Source organism: Pinus tabuliformis, chromosome 9 (genome assembly GCF_031772625.1).
Source record: "Pinus tabuliformis cultivar Carrire ecotype Pingquan chromosome 9, CPIR1, whole genome shotgun sequence".
Classification (NCBI taxonomy): domain Eukaryota; kingdom Viridiplantae; phylum Streptophyta; class Pinopsida; order Pinales; family Pinaceae; genus Pinus; species Pinus tabuliformis.
Window position 1 is genome coordinate 479,545,742 of NC_142307.1, and position 18,543 is coordinate 479,564,284.

General features: G+C 42.3%; 1 protein-coding gene across 5 annotated transcripts in view; it reads right to left on the bottom strand.

The window, feature by feature from the left end:
* LOC149149301 (transmembrane protein-like protein) overlaps positions 1-18,543 on the bottom strand; it is a 483,547-nt gene that overhangs the window by 128,952 nt on the left and 336,052 nt on the right. For all 5 annotated transcript variants that reach the window (XR_016262832.1, XM_089440558.1, XM_089440556.1 and 2 more), the window contains one exon: positions 17,323-17,427. Coding sequence is in view for 4 of the 5 variants with exons in the window: in XM_089440558.1 (XP_089296684.1) it covers positions 17,323-17,427 (105 nt within the window). In the remaining variant the exon portion in view is untranslated. The remainder of the gene's footprint in view (positions 1-17,322; positions 17,428-18,543) is intronic.

The following is an 18,543-nucleotide window of genomic DNA, read 5'->3' on the forward strand; positions in this document are numbered from 1 at the left end:
AGTCAGTTTCATGGATCCCAGATCAATATCACAAGAGAGTGTCTCAAACCACTCACACTGATCCCAGATTAGTTTCATTGATCTCAAATCAATGGAGGTCATCCTAGCATAGGGAGTACAGTGAATACAATGATGTGTCCATCGATAGTACTACTATGGTCCCTAACCCCATTTCCCTGCTCATTAGTGTTAAAATTGGCAACTAGGGCCAAACTCCATGTGGGTCATCTTATTTATGGCAGCTGATATTTTTCTTGGATCCCTCTCATCGAGAGGTGTAGGATTGATCTAAAGATCATCCAATTCCGATAAGTATTTATGAAGATATGAATTTATTTTGATTATGGACAAATTGTCAAGTCGGCCAGCAACTTATGTAGGCTCAGAAGCCCAACAGTCATGTCTATTCAACCTCTACATTTTAGTATAAATAGAAGAGGACTTGAAGTCATTTGTCACACACACACTCACTCTTGTGATCTCACTTCATCCTGTTTTGGGTTTGATGAAGATGAGAGCTAGAGGGAGTGCCCTAGGGTATACGCTACCCTAGATAACATGCCCTAGATCTAAATGCAGTCATAGGAGAATAAGCTCTATGTTGCTCAAAAAGCTGGAAAAGTCGAAAAAGCCAGAACTGCCAGAAAAGCCGGAAATGCCGGAAAAGCTGGAACTACCAGAAAAGCCGGAAAGCCGGAACTCCGAGAAAAGCCAGAACTGCCGGAAAAGTCGGAAATGCCGGAAAAGCTGGAACTGCCAGAAAAGCCGGAAAAGCCGAAACTGCTAGAAATGCCGGAAAAGCTGGAAATGCCGGAAAAGCCGGAATTTCCGGAAAATACGGAAAAGCCGGAACTGCCGGAAAATACGGAAAAGTTGGAACTGCCAGAAAATACGGAAAAGCCGGAACTGCCGGAAAATACGGAAAAGCCAGAAAAGCCGGAACTGCCAGAAAAGTCGGAAAAGCCGGAAAAGCTGGAAAAGCCGAAAATGTCGAAACTGCCGAAATTGTCGGAAAAGCCAGAACTGTCGGGACTGCTGGGAACAACTGAAACTACCGAAATTGCCAGAAACAGCCGAAACTACTAGAACTACCGGGAACTGCCGTAATAGCCAGAGCATCTGTCTCCGAAGTAGAGCAGCATGCCAGGGATAGCTAACTAACATTGGGACAGTTGTATGGTACTTAGTAGCAAATACACCAAGCATGCAATGTTACAGATAGCATGCAAGGGACAACTAGCACGCAACAACAAACGTGCTAAGGACAACAAGCATGCTAGGGACAACAAACAAGCAAGGTGCAGCCAACACATAGTTCAAGATGGAAACATGGTGCAGCAATTGCACATAATGCAGTACAGTGATGGGTACAGTCATGATTAATGAAGCGTGATGAGATGCAGCATAGTGATGATGGGTGCAGCATGGTGCAGCGCAGTGAGGTGCAACATGATGACGAAATGCAACACAACCATAGGTGAAGGAGTCACCTTGGAGAATTAGTTGAATCAGCATGTCTTCAACAGATCTCATGTATCATCTTCTTAGAGATGATCTATGCTCTTATCTAGATAAGTCAGAGTGTTGACTTCTGTTGTAAACGTACTATCTCTCTCTCTCTCTGCTGAACTATTGAAGAACATCTAAGAAGAATTGATCAAGGGTTTCTCCACATTGGGGTTTGTCCCTGGCTAGCACCACATCTTGTGTCTTCTTGTCTTGGCTTGTCTTCTGCGATTTATGTTTATGTTCTATCTGCAATTTACTTTAATGCTGATGTGATTGCTAATCTGAAAAAGATATGTAGCTAACTGTGAAAATTGAAATAAATTGCTCTAAGCATAGAACATACCTAAAATTAACATGGTATCAGTAGAATCCTCATCCCTCTTCAAATTCACCAAGGGTGAAGTCAAAGCAGAGAATATTATCGGAATGGCGCAACGGAAGTTTCTGATGACCTACCTAAAGATCACTTCATTGGGAAGTTCAGATCTAAGGGTGGAAGGAAAGGCGGATGCCTTGGTTGCAATAAGTTCGGCCATTATGCGAAGGAGTGTCCGAATGGCAGAGACACATCTCTTGATGAAGATAACAATCATTCCAGGGACATCTTCAATGATCAAAGGAATGATAGGTAATGCAGGTCATCAAGGAAATGGTAGACTCTTCAAAGAAAGCAAGGAACCCCAGGTATGAAGAATCAAATGTTGTTTCTGATAAGATAAAGAAGCGTTATCTTGTATTGGCCCTCTCCTTCAGATTCTTTGGGAATCTGGCTTATTGATTGTAGTGCTTCAAGGCACTTCATCGAATAGATGGGTGCACTCTCTAATTTGGTAGAGATGGAAACAATCGTGGAATTATACTTGGAGTCGATGCCACCTATCCCGGAAGGGGTGTAGCGAATGATATCCCTCAATTGAATGAGGGTAACTCAATTCATTTACAGAATCTCTTTTATGTAACTGATGGCAAGAAGAACCTCGTGTCCATTTCAGCCATGGAAGTCAAAGGTTTCAGGGTGGCACTCATCGATGGAAAGGTATGTGCTTGAAAATAGAATTTTCAAAGATGTTTTTGAGTTCAGGGTTGTATCAAGTTGCAGGAAGTCCACTGGGGACCATGTCCATTGACACATAGCATCGATGGTCTGCGAGTCAGATGGTGACAGGGATGCCTGAATTCAAAAAGAGCATGAAAGTACATGTCTGAGATGTACCAAAGGAAAATCTTACAAGGGGACCATTCCCCTCATGCAGCAGGTCCACAAGTTTGGAACAACCCAAGGAGTTTGAGATTCATGATCGGGAATCTCATGTATATAGGTGGAAGAAAGCCCTCTATGGCTTGAAGCAAAACACCCCGGGCGTAGTATGAGAGGATTGATAGCTGTCTGATGACGCTGAGATTCACTAGGAGTGAAACCGATCCAAACAATTACCCGAAGGTTGTGGATGATAGACCTCTCATACCGGCACCTTATGAGGACGACCTATTTGTGACAGGTGCAGACCCTCTTATTTGCATAAGTAAGAGGGAGTTGGATTCCGAATGTGGAATGATAAACTGCAAGCCTGTGACTACCTCGAGGATATTAACTTTCAGAAGTTATATGGTAGTGATGTTGGACCAGATTTGGGAAATGCCTCTGAGTTTCATAAACTCATTAGCGTTGATGTTCTTGGTGAACTTCCGCCCCGACAAATGTTTTGCAGTTAGCATGGTGAGCTCATATTTGGTTGAGCCTCACTAGATTGGTGCCAAGAATCTTCTGAGATATCTTCGGGGCACAATCTCTCATGGATTGAGATACACTACCGAAAATATGAAACTGCATGATTATTTGAATGCTGAGTGGGCAGGTAGTTTGGAGGATCACTAGAGCACTTTTCAGTGCTAGTTCTCTTTGGATTCTGCTTCGATATCATGGATGAGCAGGAAGCAGAAATCGGTTGCTATAAGCACCGCCGAGACTAAATACACAACTACGAGTATGATCTCATGTGAAGCTGCATGGTTGCAGAAGCTCTTAAGTGAGCTGTTTGTACACATGATGAATACCACTGTGATTCTCTGTGACAACCAGAGGTGGGATTCGATTATTGAGGAATCCCATATTCGATGATTGCTCCAGCAGATAGACATCAGATACTGCCTTATCTGGGATATGGTAAGTCGATGAGCGAGGAGGCTCCATCACATTGAGACTGATGTACAGGTTGCAGACATTTTTTGTCAAAGCCCCGGGGAAAGGTCAAATCTGTAACTTTCCCGAACGACTTGGAGTCGTTGAGAGACCTTCTTATAAGGGTCCTGCATGTTGCATGCATTGAGCTCTGGGAGCTCTGGGGGGCTTGGGGTACTTACTGGAGCAACATACGACCACAGGGCGACTCACCCTCCCCTGGTGGTGCGCTATGGAACAGGATGATTCATTCTCCTGTGGGCCAGGATGATTCGTTCTCCGTGGCGACCATGGAATAGGATGATTCGTTCTCCGTGGCGACTATGGAACAGGATGATTCGTTCTCCTGTGGGCTAGGATGATTCGTTTTCCATGGCGACTGTGGAATAGGATGATTCGTTCTCCTGTGGGCTAGGATGATTTGTTCTTCGTGGCGACTGTGGAACATGATGATTCATTCTCCTGTGGGCCAGGATGATTCGTTCTCCGTGGTGACTATGGAATAGGATGATTCGTTCTCATGTGGGCCAGGATGATTCGTTCTCCGTGGCGACTGTGGAACAAGATGATTCGTTCTCTTGTGGGCCAGGATGATTCATTCTCTGTGGCATCCACTGGCAGGATGATTTGTTCTCCTATGGACAAGATGATTAGTTCTCCTATCGAGGCATCCTACCCATGCAGTCTGGGACTCATGGGAAGTACCTCTCATCTGATCAATGAGCAGGGAAATGAGGATAGGGACCATAGTAGTTCTATCGATGGACACATCGTTGTATCCACTGTACTCCCTATGCTAGGATGACCTCCATTGATCTGGGATCAATGAAACTGATCTGGGATCAGTATGAGTGATTTGAGACACTCTCTTGTGATATTGATCTGGGATCAATAAAACTGACTTCGGGTCAGTAAGAGTGATGTGACACACTCTCTTCAGATGAAACTGACTTCGAGTAAGTAGAGAATGGTATGAGACATTCTCGATCAATTCTTCTTCTTCATGGTTCAACAGAGCAGAGCAAAGTAGAGCTTAGCAAATCTGAGCAGAGCAGAGCAGTGTAGGGCACTGATGGCAGAGATAGTACAGTTGGACATATGGATCAAGGGATGGAGTTCTCCCTAGTTGAAAGGGAGTGTTAAAATTGGCAACTAGGGCCAAACTCCATGTGGGTCATCTTATTTATGGAAGCTGATATTTTTCTTGGATCCCTCTCATCGAGAGGTGTAGGATTGATCTAAAGATCATCCGATTCCGATAAGTATTTATGAAGATATGAATTTATTTTGATTATGGACAAATTGTCAAGTCGGCTAGTAACTTATGTAGGCTCAGAAGCCCAATAGTCATGTCTATTCAACCTCTATGTTTTAGTATAAATAGAAGAGGACTTGAAGTCATTTGTCACACACACACTCACTCTTGTGATCTCACTTCATCCTGTTTTGGGTTTGATGAAGATGAGAGCTAGAGGGAGTGCCCTAGGGTATACGTTGCCCTAGATCTAAATGCAGTCATGGGAGAATAAGCTCTACGTTGCTCAAAAAGCCGGAAAAGCCAGAAAGGCCAGAACTGCCGGAAAAGCCGGAACTGCCGGAAAAGATGGAACTACCAGAAAAGCCAGAAAAGTCGGAACTGTAGGATAAGCTGGAATTGTCAGAAAAGTCGGAACTGTCGGAACTTCCGGAAAGCCGGAAAAGCCGAAACTGCCGGAAATGTCAGAAAAGCTGGAAATGCCGGAAAAGCCGGAATTGCAAGAAAAGCCCAAAAAGCCGGAAAATCCGGAACTGCCAGAAAAGCCGGAAAAGTCGGAAAATCTCAAAACGCCGGAAATGCTGGAACTGCCGGAAAAGCCGGAATTGCTAGGACTGTCAGGACTGCCAGAACTGTTGGGAACAACCGGAACTTCCGGAACTGCCAGGAACAACCAGAACTGCCAAAACTGCCAGGAACTACGGAAACAACCTGAGCATCTGTCTCCGAAGTAAAGCAGCGTGCAAGGGACAGCTAACTAACATTGGGACAGTTGTATGGTACTTAGCAGCAAATACACCAAGCATGCAATGTTACAGCTAGCATGCAAGGGAAAACTAGCATGCAACAACAAGCATGCTAAGGAAAACAAGCATGCTAGGGACAACAAGCAAGCAAGGGACAACAAGCAAGCAAGGTGCAGCGAACACATAGTTCAGGATGGCAACATGGTGCAGCAATTACACATAATACAGTACAGTGATGGATACAATCATGATTAATGAAGCGTGATGAGATGCAGCATAGTGATGATGGGTGCAGCATGGTGCAGCGCGGTGAGGTGCAGCATGATGACGAAATGCAGCACAACGATAGGTGAAGGAGTCACCGTGGAGAATTAGTTGAAGCAGCATGTCTTGAACTGATCTCATGTATCATCTTCTTAGAGATGATCTATGCTCTTATTTAGATAAGTCAAAGTGTTGACTTCTGTTGTAAACGTACTATCTCTCTCTCTCTCTCTCTCTCCGCTGAACTATTGAAGAGCATATAAGAAGAATTGATCAACGGTTTCCCCACATTAGGGTTTGTCCCTAGCTAGCGCCACATCTTGTGTCCTCTTGTCTTGGCTTGTCTTCTGCGATTTATGTTTATGTTCTATCTGCAGTTTACTTTAATGTTGATGTGATTGCTAATCTGGAAAAGATATGTAGCTATCTGTGAAAATTGAAATAAAATGCTCTAAGCATAGAACATACCTAAAATTAACAATTAGCCAGATGAGAGGTACTTCCCATGAGTCCCAGAGTGCATGGGTAGGATGCCTCGATAGGAGAACCACTCATCCTACCCCTAAGTCGCCACGGGGTATCACAAGGGAAGGCTGGGCCATTAACCTTGTACACAACACACCATTAGGGGAGGGTGAGTCGCCCTATGGTCACTTGTTGCTCCAATAAGTACCCCAAGCCCCCCGGAGCTCCCAGAGCTCAATGCATGCATCATGCAGGACCCTCATAAGAAGGTCTCTCAACGACTCCAAGTCGTTCGGGAAAGTCACAAATTTGACCTTTCCCTGGGGCTTTAACAGAATGTCTGTGCCCTGTACATCAGTCTCAATGCGATAGAGCCTCCTCGCTCATTGACGTACCATATCCTAGATAAGGTAGTATCTAATGTCTATATACTAGAGAAATCATAGAATACGGGATTCCTCAACAATCAAATCCCCCCCTGGTTGACACAGAGGATCTCGGTGGTATCCATCATGTGTACAAACAACTTGTTGAAGAGCTTCCACAACCAAGTAGCTTCACACGAGATCATACTCGTAGCTATGTATTCGGTCTCAGCAGTGCTTATAGCAACCGACTTCTGCTTCCTGCTCATCCAGGATATCAAACAAAACCCAAAGAGAACCAACACTCGAAAGTGCTCTTATGATCCTCCACATTGCCTGCCTAGTCAGCATTCGAATAATCATGCAACTTTATATTTCCGGAAGTGTATCTCAATCCATGAGAGATTGTGCCCCGAAGATATCTCAGAAGATTCTTGGCACCAATCCAGTGTGGCTCAACCATATATGAGCTCACCATGCTAACTGCAAAACATATATCCGGACGGAAGTTCACCAAGAACATCAATGCAAATGAGTTTATGAAACTCAGAGGCATTTCCCAAATCTGGTCTGGCATCACCACCATATAACTTCTAAAAGTTAAGCTCCATCGAGGTAGTTGCGAGCTTGTTGTTCACCATTTCAAATCCGGAATCCAACTCCCTCTTACTTCTGCAAATGAGAGGGTCTGCACCTGTCAGAAATAGGTCATCCTCAGAAGGTGCCGGTATGAGAGATCTATCATCCACAACCTTCGAGCAATGGTTTGGCTCGGATCCACTCCTAGTGAATCTTAGCTTCATCAGACAACTATCAATCCTCTCATACTATGCCCGGGGTGTTTTGCTTCAAGCCATAGAGGGCTTTCTTCCACCTGAGATTCCTGATCATGAATCTCAAACTCCTCGGGTTGTTCCAAACCTGTGGACCTGCTACATGAGGGGAATAGTCCCCTTGTAAGATTTTCCTTCGGTACATCTCAAACATGTACCTTCATGCTCTTCTTGAATTCAGGCATCCGACTCACCATCTGACTCACATCGAGTAGGGCCCCATAAGTAGACCTCCGGTGCTATAGATGAGATGTGACAACTAACATGGTCCCCAATGGACTTCCAACAACTTGATACAAACCTGAACTCAAAATTATTGAAAATTCCATTTTCAAATATGTACCTTTCCATCGATGAATGCCACCCTGAAATCTTTGACTTCCATTGTCGAAATGGACACCAGGTTCTTCTTATGATCAGGTACACAAAAGAGAATTTTGTAAATGAATTGAGTTACCCTCATTCAATTGAGGGGTAACATTCCCTACACCCCTTCCAGGATAGATGGCATCGCCTCCAAGTATAATCCCACGATTGTTTCCATCTCTACTTAATTAGAGAGAGCACCCTTCTATCTGATGAAGTGCCTTGAAGCACTACAAACAATAAGCCAGATTCCCAAAGAATCTGAAGGAGAGGGCCAATACAAGATAACGCTTCTTTATCTTATCAGAAACAACATTTGATTCTTCATACCTGGGGTTCCTTGCTTTCTTTGAAGAGTCGTTCGTTTCCTTGATGACCTGCATTACCTGTCATTCTTTGATCATTGAAGATGTCCCTAGAATGATTTTTATCATCATCAAGTGATGTGTCCCTGCCATGCAGGCACTCCTTCGCATAATGGCCGAACTTATTTACAAACAAGGCATCTACCTTTCCTTCCACCCTTAGATTCGGACTTCCCAATGAATTGATCTTTAGGTAGGCCATTAGAAGCTTTTGCTGCGCCATTCTAATAATATTCTCTGCTTCGATTTCACCCTTGCTGAATTTGAATAGGGATGAGGAATCCAATGATCCTTTTGTCCTTTCCCAACTGTCTTCGGCGATTTCCCTTTCACTTTTGCTTGGGCATTGTCTTCACCTCAGCTCTGATACCATGTCAATTTTAGGTATGTTCTATGCTTAGAGCAATTTATTTCAATTTTCACAGATAGCTACATATCTTTTCCAGATTAGCAATCACATCAACATCAAAGTAAACTGCAGATAGAACATAAACATAAATCGCAGAAGACAAGCCAAGACAAGAGGACACAAGATGTGGTGCTAGCCAGGGACAAACCCCAATGTGGGGAAACCCTTGATCAATTCTTCTTATATGTTCTTCAATAGTTCAGCAGAGAGAGAGAGAGAGATAGTACATTTACAACAGAAGTCAACACTTTGACTTATCTACATAGGAGCATAGATTATCTCTAAGAAGATGATACATGAGATCAGTTGAAGACATGCAGCTTCAATTGATTCTCCAAGGTGATTCCTTCACCTATCATTGTGCTGCATCTCGTCATCATGTTGCACCTCACTGTGCCGCACCATGCTACACCCATCATCACAATGTTGGACCTCATGACCATGTTGTACACATCATACTGCTACACCTTACGCTGCACTACTATCCCATGTGTCATAACCATGTTGTCATATAGCATGTCTCATGTGCTTGCAGCACCATGCTTGCCACTTCTATCCATGTTGTCCATGCTTGCCATGCTGCACCATGCTCCTCTGTTGCCATGTCATAGTTGTCCCATGTATCTATACAACACTATGTACCTAGTCGTCCCATGCATCTTGGCAGCACCATGTAGCCCAACTGTCCTATTTACTTTGCTGCAATAGTTAGCAGCACCATGTAGCCTTAGCACTGCTGTACTAGTCACCTTGCTTGCTGTTGTCCATACTTGCTGCTGAGCAGCACCATGTACCCTTGCTGCCATGTGTTGTTTCACCACACTACACTACTGCACTACATCACTGGTTAGGGCATCACCCTACAACCCTTATCCTGCATACAAATCAACAAAACATCCTTCTAAAGACTGTGGTTCTCCAAGGGAATAACCCTCCACACCTACGCTATTCCTTTTGGCTTTGTTTAACCCTAAATGCAACACCAAGAAGTAGCCTAGTTGTTGGCTATGGCTTATGGCTTAACACAACAGCTGTTGTAGCTTTTAGCCTCCCTCCAATCCTTCACCACACTGCCCTAAAACAGTGCCAGTCTGTCCTTAAGCCTTATGGCCCTACAGCCCTTCAATCCAGCACTAGAACAGATCCGATGTAGCTATAGCAACTTGGCTTCTCCTCCAGAAATGCCACGCTACTCCTCTGCCTCCACACTTGCTGTTCCTCGGCCTAATCTGCCCAGCGATACGCACTTGGAACAGCTCTTAACTTACCCTCAAAACAACCCTTTCTCACCACGCTGTCACCTACAGCAAACCCTCACTATGGCCCACAAACAGAGATCCTTCTAGACTGCGTAGATACCAGCATTAGGGCTTCTTCCTTGATAGCGTTAGGGCTTCTCACCCCTAGATTTCTCTTCCACTAAAACCCAAGACATGTGGAGAGAAATCAAGATAGAAGTGTGTGTGAAATGACTCTCCAGTCATCTCCTTTTATACTAAAACGTTGAGCACATGTGGGGTTTATTTGGTTGTTGGTTGACCTTGACGAATTGTCTTATAACACAAATAAATTAATAACTCCATGAATACTTATCAGAATCGGATGATCTTTAGATCAATTCTACACCTCTTGATGAGAGGGATCTAAGAAAAATATCAGTTGCCATAAATAAGATAACCCACATGGAGTTTGGCCCTAGTTGCCAATTTTAATATATATATATATATATATATATATATATATATATATATATATATATATATATATTCATGATATATTGATATTCTGTGAGGTAGGGATTTATTTTAATAATCAATTCATTACCTTAATTTATACAGTTCCCTGTATTAACCAGCGTATATATAGTGCAATACATGCTTGTACATGCATACGCAGCTATCGTATGGATGTCTCGTATGTATGCTAATATTTGTATTTTGTTTGTAATAGTGGGTGGGCCATTACATTTTTTGGGGCTGCGCAAAGCCTAAGCAAAGTAGTTTGAGTTGCTTGGGGAAGTTTGTTTTTTTCATTGCAGGTTGGCAGAAAAATTCGGCTTTCCAGTGGAGTGATTCCAACAGGCAGAGGGAGTAACAACAACGCAGATTTTTGTTGAGCAGATTCCTTGGTTGGACGCAGAGGGTTTTGCAGCAGTTTGCAGTAGCAGAACCAACGTCAGGTTGAAGAGAAAAGCACACACAACAAAGGGAAAAATTCTCTTAGGGGACTTCGAGTTCTAGATGTTCACTTTTCCAGTTGCAAATTGGCAGTAGACGTGAGAAGATTTTATCACTCTAATAGGTGGTGCGAATAGCAGTTCCAGTAGCCAAGGAGAGGGAAAGAGGGAGTTTTCGACAAGTTTTTTTGAGATGGCTAGAGTTGGGCTTAGAGATTGGGATAGGTTGGAGGGATACTCCAACTATATCATCTGGAAGGATAAGATGTCCTTCCTTCTAGATGAATATGGTCTGAAAGCCTATATAGATAATGTGGTAGCAGTACCCCAGGACCCTGATCAACTGAAGGAGTACATAAGAGAAATGGTGAAGGCAAAGCAAATGATCTTGGATGGAGTTCAAGATCATATAGTCTCACATATAGCTGGCAAAAGCATGACCAAGGAGATGTGGGATGGTCTTTCCCATCTATATCAGAGTTCTTCTGAGCAGTAGAAGATGTTTCTCCAGGAAAAGATGAGAAGCGTCAGGATGCAGAAGGGTGAGGGCATAGATCCGTTCCTCACTTGGATTCAAGAGATTAGAAATCAGCCTGCAGCCATTGGGGAGGCACCCATACCCACATAGCTTGTACGATTGGCACTGAATAGTGTCTTGAAGGATTGGCAAGTGTTTGTCCAAAGCATATTGGACAGAGACACCTTGCCTTGATGGGATAGGATATGGTCTCATCTGCAACAGCAGGAGTTGAGGCGGGATCTAGTAAAGAGCACCATCAACAGTAGTAGCAGGAAGACCGTGAAGAGTACAAAGGAAGAGGAAAATGGCCTTAGCATCGAAGGGTCCTAGTCAGGGGCAGGGGAAAAGAAGAAGAAGAAGGACCTGTCAAAGGTCAAGTGCTTCAGATCTAGTGAGTTTGGTCACTACAATATGCAGTGTCCTCTTAGAAAGAATGGCGGGTAACAGAAGCAGGATCAAGCGACAGCGTCAACCGAGATAGACAAGTTGTCCTCCAGGTTGGAGGAAGACTTCGCTATGATGGCAACTATACCTCCAGGAGTGAGGTGGGGCGACAGGGAGATGTAGTCCAGAACTGCAACAGTTTGGGCAAGATCCTTGACGTGTCCTCCACATGGATCATTACCTTGCTACGGGGGCCCACAATATTTAGTAGCAGGATTGATCAGTGTCAGTGATGTAATCAGATTCCAGAGTGACAGTTGCAGATTAGTAGTAGTTAGGTGTTGAGGAGCGTTGTGCAGTGTTGGCAGTAGTGCAGAGTGGCATAGTGCAAAGTCAGCAACAACGTAGAGTCTTCAGTGTACATTGCAAAAACTAGTAGCAGTTAGGACTCGGGAGACAGATGCATCATACTGAACACAGTTGATTCAGTATTTAGGATGCTTCTCAGTTGCAGTAGTTGCAATTGTAGCAACAATAGTTGAGAGGGAGTTGCAGTGCAAATGCAGAGTTGGCAGCAATATAGCAGTGTCGGCAATAACACAAACGCAACGTCAGAGTTGTGCAATGGATTGGTGGGCAGTGGAAGGCAATGACAGTGGCCATACATCAGTAACGTGACAAAGGGTGGTACAGAGACAATGTTGTAGCAGGGTGTGCAACACTAGAGAGAACACCTTCCTCGCTAAGAGGGATTGTTAGTTTCTATAGCATTGGAGGTGTTCTAGTCTCGAAACTTTGTGGAGAGGCTAAAACACAAGAGTTCTCCATAACCCAAAAATCGCTTCTGGAAATTCCATCTAGAAGTGTCTCAATTAGATTATTAGCCCATTTTTAAATGTTTCATAAGCCTCCCCCGATCGGGGTGTGAGCTAGTTTGATTAGATGTACGAGGCCATGAAGGCGAGTCAGGCCCCTGCCACCTTCCGCATGCAGCCAACACTTGGAAAGGTGGCGGTGAGCATGCAGGAGTTAATGCATGTGATGGGGGAAGAGTTAAGGCAAGGGGGAGAGGGTAGAAGGTCATTTCGACCGTGGAGAAGTTGAGCGCGAGAGAGGAAGGCTCTGCGGAGGTGGAGCGAGGTCTGGGTGCTAGCTACTCTAGGGGTTCTATGTTGCCAAGGGACAACGTCTGTGGCAACGGGAAGCGCTCTTTGGTATGTTACCCTTATGCTTCTTGTAAATCATATTATTATGGAGGTGAATTGTATGGCCCCTATCCAGCTTCTAGTTAGGGGTTACGGGGGTAATGAGGTGGAGGAAAGCCAAAGGCTTGGCCTGGTATGGCACCTGGGTGGTCCTGTTGCAATTGTTATGTTTGTTTCTGTGTCCGTGAAGTTCGGCATTTTCCTGTCGAGGATGGGAGTCTACTGGGAGGAAGGGAGGGTGTTTGAAAGGGCGACCCCTATGGGTTTGGCTGGGTGGATTGAGGGAGATGATCGAAGAACGGAACCAAACCTTTGGCATCAGCTTCCTTGGGCTGGGCTTTTGGGTGCGAGGGAAATTAACCTCAGAGACTGGGGGAGGATGTGTGTCCTTGGGGGGGAATTCCATATGACTAGGCCCATCGCTGTGCCAATGTCCTGTGCCATAGCTGCGGGTAAAGAGGTAATGTGCAGTGTTCTCAAAGGGAGTGGGGCTCGGTCCCGAGAGATACCTGTAACCCTACCCAAACATATCAATGTCGCATGGCCAATTTACTTGAATTTTGTGGAGACCCGGAATTCTCTGAGGGATGATATGAGGAAAGCAAGAACAGACCCCTACTGCCTGGCCTAGCCTTGCCTGAAGCAAGGATTGGTGGGTCACCATGTATTCATAAGCATGTCGTAGAGACTCTCAATCAATGACAGACAGTGGAAGGAGGCTCTTACTTGGTTGGAATTATGTGACTATGCAGCAGGTGTGTTGGCGAGACGAGACCTCTGTTTGCATCGAGTTCCCGTCCCACTGCCCAAGATTACTATAGAGTGGAAAGGCCAGGGAAAAGAGGAGTACTCAAAGTACCAAGAAGGCATGGCACGAGCAGAATTATTTGGTATTTGTCGTAGCAAACAAATTGTTAAATTAATTAAATTTACAAAAATAATTTGCAATTGCTACAATAGAATTTCAGTAGTGAAATTTTCACAAGAGTGGCGTAGCGTTGACATGGTGGCATCTTTTTGAGATTAGCATGGGACCTTGGTATCGTGGGATTCATTTATGACAGGATGGTGCACGAATTCGGGGTGACTCAGTGGCACATTTGGGACCCCAGTATTGTTTGCAATGACAGTTTGGGTCAGCAGAGAGAGGGAGCGCTTATTTGAGCATTGCTTGAGGACAAGTAATTTTTGGTGGGGAGGACTGTAATATCCCCAATTTTGTGAGAATGAGAGTCACTAAAGAAATTTTCCCTATTTTAGTAATATTAATTAAAAAGGGGCAAATATTATTGGAGAAAGGTGACTAATATTATTTTATTGGAGAATAGCGGGAAATTATTATTTTATTAAATGGCGACAAAAGTAACTTGGTGGAAAATGGCCCCCACTAATAAAATAATATTAAAAAATGAGTCTAGAGACATGAGGAGAAATTATAAAAGGATGATGGACTGATTTTGTGGATTATCTTTTGGCTAGTAGACTCCATATTTCATCTTTTCTTGGAGTTGTTTAGCACAAGGGCTAGAGGGTTGTTTAGCACTGGGAATTCCAAGCGGAATTCCACCTTCATTTCGGAGAAATTAGAGTGTCTCCCTAGTGAGGTAATTTGGGAGTCCAATTCAAGGCTTCCCTTGAGCTTATTATAGGAAGATCAGCTCTGCGCATTTCCTATGCGGAGGAGGAGTTTGTGGTACAACTTTTGGAGCAGTAACTATGCGTTAGAGATTACAGGATTTTGGAGAGAGCTTTCCCTTGGTTGTAGGAGTTTGTTGGCATTTTGAAGGGCAAAGATTGAGGGAATCTCCAGGGCCAAATTTCTCTCATTTATACAGTGCGTAGAGCTCATTGGTTGAAGCTTGCGCAAGAGAGAGGAGAAGTAGATTTTGGGAGAGATTGGAGTTGGAGAGAAAGCTTATTTTTAGAGGAGAATTTGTGTGGAATTTGGGTGGCTATTCAGCAATTGTTTGGAGCAGAATTGAGCAAAGCATTTCCAGCAATGCACAGAGTCTACCTGGCAGAGACATTTGCACTTTTTGGAGATATCAGGGTCAGCTGGAATTGGGCCAAACCCTTTCTGAGTTTTGTTGGAATTTATGTGTAAAGACCACGGTTCATTTTTTCATAATTTTTTGAGCGATATACAGGGCAGAAACCCAGTAGGGCATATAGCCAGTTAGAGAGCCATTTGCACCATTTTGGAGGGCTTCTTTATCATATGGATTTTAGCCCAAACCATTTCTAGGTTTTTTTGGGTTTTGGGAGAGGAGTTCAGAGCTAAATTTTCAGAGTATTCCGTGGAGTATTCAACCCTGAGATCAGCATTCCAGCGAGCAGTAGATTATTTCTAGGCAGTGCGCAGATCACTCCAGGACCATTCCTACCACTTGTGTCCGAGACAATTTTCCGGTTTCTACTCATCTTGCATAGCAAGCCTAGGTTCCACAATTTCAGCTTATTTTTATGTACTCTTTTATAATAAAATTAATGAAATCGCTCAGATTGTGTTGTTGGAAATTTTGGTGTTTTAATTATTGTGTATGAGTTCCAGTTTATTTATTGTTCCTAGTACATTGCTTGGTATTAGTTGTTAAATTCCAATTAGGAATATTACAGACACCATTTTCAAAATATAAAATTCTCTTTTTGGGGGCCGACTTGTTCAAAGATTTGTAACAGCCAGGACCCAATAAAATTTATCAAAGTCCAATATGTTTTTTTTTCAATTTGTTGCCAAAATTTTGGACCAATACATTCAGTTTGGGACACCATGACCAGACTTTGGGGCTTCAGGTTTGAGAGAGAAAATATCCTCAACCATGAGGAGTTACATGGCATACAACCTACCATTGCACATGGCATGATGAGTAATATCAAATGATGATGGTCTAGCATGCATTCTCATGATCATGTGCCATAACAAGAGCGGAGAAAGTGGGGCTTCTTTTGGCTTATCCTTGAGTTGACATCAATGACAATCAATTTTCAACAGGGACCCCACCTACTTAAAGTTTGTTTATTTTATTATGTCAAATTATCTGGAAGACTGTTGAGTTGCAATGGCTTGCACAATTTTTGTAGGGTGAGTCTTTCATGGGTCAACAACATATCTTGTGCTAATATGTGTATCGTATGAATAAAATGTATCTCATGTTTATCCAAATTGTCTCTTGCATTGTCATGAGTCTAACAATAAGAATTTATTAGTCTCTTAAACTATATTTTTCAATTAATATAAACAATAATTCCCCCCTAGCCAAATATAAATTTTTTATCATCTCTGCTTCTCAAAAGTTACACTAGACAAGTGCATTTAAACCAAAGTCATGGGTTTTGTGCTAATTCATGATGCTAAGAATGTATCTGCGAATGCTTATTCTGAATTTGTTGCAGCACTGCCTGCTTTAAAGTAAATGTTCTGTACTCTTTAAATATTTATTTTCTGTATAATATCACTGATATTTGCTCAAATACATATTTATTACACTTACAGGGTCAAATCAAATTTGCATATAGTCAATGATCATTCACCTTCTTCTACATTTAGTTCATTCAAAACCACTCAAACCACATTTATTTTACTTAAAGAGATTTCAATCTGCTGCATATTAATTGCAATAGAACTTGTGAAATTGTCACCAGGAGCTTTAATTTTTGAAAATCAAACAATACACAGAAATGTTTTATCGATTAGAACTCATTTTTTTATTTTAATAGTGCTCTACATATTGTTCTATGTCCATGTTACTACTCTCTGTTAAAGGTACAATGTCAGGTATACAAATCACAAGCAAGCAAATAAATGGTTTGAATAAATTAATTTGATGTATTTACAAAACACTGAAAAACAATCAAAGCGCTTGGCTTGAGATATGATTTATTCACTCCTTTTGTTATGCCAATTATACACTGGATCTATCTAATAAGTTTTAATTACTAAGCCCCAAGGGTTAGTTCAATCAATTGAACCATCTGCCCAGTGCCCTTTGCATGTTGCTGACAAGGAGGCCATGTATTACAAGTCGAAATCTGGTTGAGTCCCTTGGGGTAACCAGCAGTTGTTGTGGTCAGTGGTTGAATCCATTGGCGTAACCATAAACTGTTGTGGTTGGCGGTTGAAGCCCCTTCCATCTGGATAATATCGGAAAAAGGGGGGAGGGGATTTTGCAATAATTTATTGGAAAAAAGAAGAATTCTAATTACTTATCTCAATACAAGCTATTGAATCCACTCTATAAAAGATCTATTATATGAAAAAACAAGACTAGGTATATGCAAAACCTGTAAAACGTGAAAGGATAGGGCACACCAACTTCCAACATCACATGAATGATATAATCCGCTTGATATTCCACTCGTAGTATACAATATCCATTCAGCATAGGCCTAGCACAAACACGTTAAATATATTAAGTTTATTTTGGTAGTTGTTTTAGAAATATAGTGTTACTTCAGATAACATCTTCAGTTCTAGTCAAGACTCTTAAAGTAAGCTAGCAATGAAATTGATTTTAGATATTGAAGAAAAACTCATAATGTCTACAAAACAAAGAGATAAACAGGCTTCTATGAGGAATTGTTACCAGTCTCTTACCACCAGAAAATGAAAAACAGATGTTAAACATGTAACCCTAGATGAAGTATAATGCATCTTTGCAAATGGGAAGGATATTGTTCCTATATATTAATTGTTTTTCTTAGATACCAATCTGTTCTCCTAGATATTGTGAAACAAAGACTAGGAATAGAATGTCAATTGAGATATCTAGGCTAAACTTCTGATTTAAAATCACACCTGTTGCAAAAATCATGGGCCCATCTTTGAGACATGGATATGTCCAATGATCTTACAAACTTCTATGATATAGGTTTATTCCAAATCAAATAACCTATAAGTCATGGAACGAGTTGCATTTACCCGAAGTTGAACCAATGCATTTATTTTATCAAATGTTTACAAATTCTAAAAGATGATATCAATTAGGTCTTCTAAAGTTTAAACCACCTTCATACAAAATCCTTAACCATTTGATCATAAACAAGACCTTTACAAAGCATGGTAGAGCATGAGCATTGTTGACTTGCTCCTAAATGGTGAAGATAAAACAACAAAATTAAAACTTATTTCCATTGGTAACTCTATAATAATTTGACAATAACCTTAAAATAAATGACATGGTCTTCTATATAAACAACGGCCTATAAAATGAATCCTATAAGAAACTAGTCGAAGCTAAAGTGTCAAAAACAAGAGTGTCAATGTGATGCTTCTTTAGCTAGAAACAAGGTTGTCATTATACCCTCAGGCATAGTGGCTCCAAAATCAAGCTTGTATAGATTGGAAGGTTGAATTCTCTGTTTTCTTTATTGATTAGGGCTATTAGAACTCAATGGAAATTCTCGTGACCTTTTTCCTCGGATAAGTATCTTCCAATGGCATTGCTTACTTTTCACAACTGTTTCTTTATAAGACAATATGCTCATGTGGTGGCCTCTTATTGG